General features: G+C 36.7%; 1 protein-coding gene across 1 annotated transcript; it reads right to left on the bottom strand.

Annotated features, from left to right (window-relative positions):
- Nucleotides 1-952: 952 nt before the first annotated feature.
- LOC131636996 (uncharacterized) lies at nucleotides 953-2,283 on the bottom strand. The gene is made up of 3 exons (XM_058907566.1): nucleotides 1,887-2,283; nucleotides 1,688-1,806; nucleotides 953-1,378 (listed from the first exon to the last, which is right to left on the bottom strand). Exons 1-3 carry the CDS (start codon nucleotides 2,281-2,283, stop codon nucleotides 953-955), a joined length of 942 nt encoding a protein of 313 aa, XP_058763549.1.
- Between the last annotated feature and the right edge of the window lie 238 nt (nucleotides 2,284-2,521).

Below are 2,521 nucleotides of genomic sequence, written 5' to 3'. Positions count from 1 at the left end.
CTCCTGACGAAAAACAGCTTTTTGCGATCTTCTAGAAGGACCTGTAATGTTTTGACTTATATCTCATATGCGGAAGCATTTCTTGAGCTTGGGTCCAACATCAAATTTGTAAAGAATCAAATTTCCTTGAGAATGAGCTTTGGTTGGAGAATTTTTGAGAAAGTATGAGAGAGATACGATCAGTCAAAGTTGGGTTGACTTTCTCCTAGAAACCCTAAATTAGAAACTTAGGATTTTGATGATTTTGGAGCTTTTCTTGTTGAATCATGATCAATCCTTGACGAATGTGACTTCAAAATATTGATGTTTGACCAAAAATCATAAGTTTTGACTGTGATTTGACCGTAGTTGACTTTTAGGTCAAACTGGTCGACTGTTGATCTTTTGAACTGTTGACTGAGCAATCTTATGAATCAGAGTTTGAAACTTGGCAAGAGGATATTATGAGGCATATGGCAGGCCATGAAGTTCACTTGAGGTATCAGAAGTTGATTTTCCTTGGAGAGAAGCAAAACCCTAGTTGTGAAGCCTTTGATTAGGAGAATCTGTACTCAATTGAGTCTCGAGCTTTTGATGCTTGCATGAAAATACAGTGGGAAAATTTTTGGGTGTGACACTGTTCATAAAGAATTCCATCAGATAAGTAGATCCAATTGTTTCGCCAAACGTGATCTGGTCTATTCATCGAAACTGATAACAACATAGTAACAAAAAGCTTTCGCAAAAATATTCCAGAACCCCAATTATACGCCTCTTTAATAGCTTCAATGAACTCTTTGTCCTCTTGTAGAAACCCCATTGCAAACCATGCCTCTCGGAAACTTTTATGCTTAATCCCCTCAACATTTTTAAGATCATCATAACTTGTTGGTCCTTTCTTAACAGTTAACAACATTCTCATATAATACAATTCACTAGTTGTCGGAGGAACCCAAATTAACCGACCAATTGTTTAACCTCTCTTCCTCGGTTGCCAAGTTCTTGATTTCTTAATATAAACAAATTTGGATACAAATTGGCCATATGTCAAAGACTTTGCTTCCTCATATTCATTATTGGCAACAAACCATGAAGTAAACATTGATTCAGTCACACTTGCTTTAAGTAAGACATTTCCAATTTGTTCGAAATCTTTGTAGTACACTGAATTTTCTCCTTCCAAGTGAAAAAATAATCTTTCAACAGCTGGCTTCCTTCCATGAATGGAATAAGAAAATATCCTCCAACATGCTTCACTTGGAGACACGTATCTAAAATCAAGGTATTGTTTGATTTCATCGACATGAACCTCTTTTGTGCTATCAGTTGGAGCAATGACAGCAGATATTCGGTCAGAACCCTTGTTGATGTACTTGAAGAGATATTTGATTGAAGTACTCTAATTGCACCATTCCATATTTATGCGTGCCTCATACTTCATTAGTAAACTTGGATTGTGTGGAACAACATGACCGCTATGAAATTTTATTCCATTCTCTTAAATTGTATAACCATTATCTCTCCTTCTATAAACAGGATATCCATCTCGATCAACAATGGTCACATCTTGAAACTTCTTTGGAAAAAACTAGGAACACTTGTCATTTTTCATGCATGGACATTTTGGGTTTGCATTCCCACAAGGTTCGTGTATCATGTGGTTCTTCACCAAATTATATAACCTTGGTTGTTTCAATGGGTCTGGAACCTCGGCTGAAATAATTTTATCTATGTCGTCTGGTGCCGGATATTTATTTGATGGATGCAAGAAAATAAGAATGTGTGCATGTGGCAATACTCGCTTTTGAAATTCTATGGTGTACATATCTGAAATAAAAATATTTTCAAAATAAAGTTCTGCATTGTAATTAGTAAGTATGAAAAGACTACAAGTATAAATAACTTACAATCAAGGACTTTGCCTAAGACCCCTTTCTTTGTGACGTCAGACAAAAGGCTATCAAACTTCATTTCGAAGAGCCTAGCAATGATGTCAGGTCTATCATGTGGTTTCAAGTTGAGTGGATTCAAAGCTCTTTGAATTTCTGGCCAATTAGGGTTGCATGTGAATGTAATAAATAGGTCAGGAAATCCCACCTTACCGCAAATAACCATTCCGTCATAGTACAGCTGATCCATAAATCTCCGACTACCTACATATGTTGAGGGTAAGATAACTCTTTTACCGGTACTTGACCCTGGTGTTTGAGTTTCATCTCCTTCTGGATTGAGATTGTTATACTTTGACACTCTAAGTTTAGATTGGTTGTTTCTGAGCCATTTCAACCTCTCCCCTTCAAGCATCGTGTACCCATCAACCAAAAATTGCTGGAACAATCTCCGTGACGACAAAAGAGTTTACCCTCTGCTAACCGAGTTTGAATCCGAAATGCAAGCCATTCTCGAATAGTCAATCTATTTCTTGGATTATCATCAAATATGTCAAGATTTCTGTGGGAAACATTTGGTCTATAACCATCTTCTCCATATGGAAAGATCAATGGATATTGGAAAGCAAGATAGCTTGCATGAAACTCATCAA

This window comes from Vicia villosa, unplaced genomic scaffold, assembly GCF_029867415.1.
Source record: "Vicia villosa cultivar HV-30 ecotype Madison, WI unplaced genomic scaffold, Vvil1.0 ctg.001884F_1_1, whole genome shotgun sequence".
Taxonomy (NCBI): Eukaryota; Viridiplantae; Streptophyta; class Magnoliopsida; order Fabales; family Fabaceae; genus Vicia; species Vicia villosa.
This window is presented reverse-complemented; position numbering and strand designations above follow the sequence as displayed.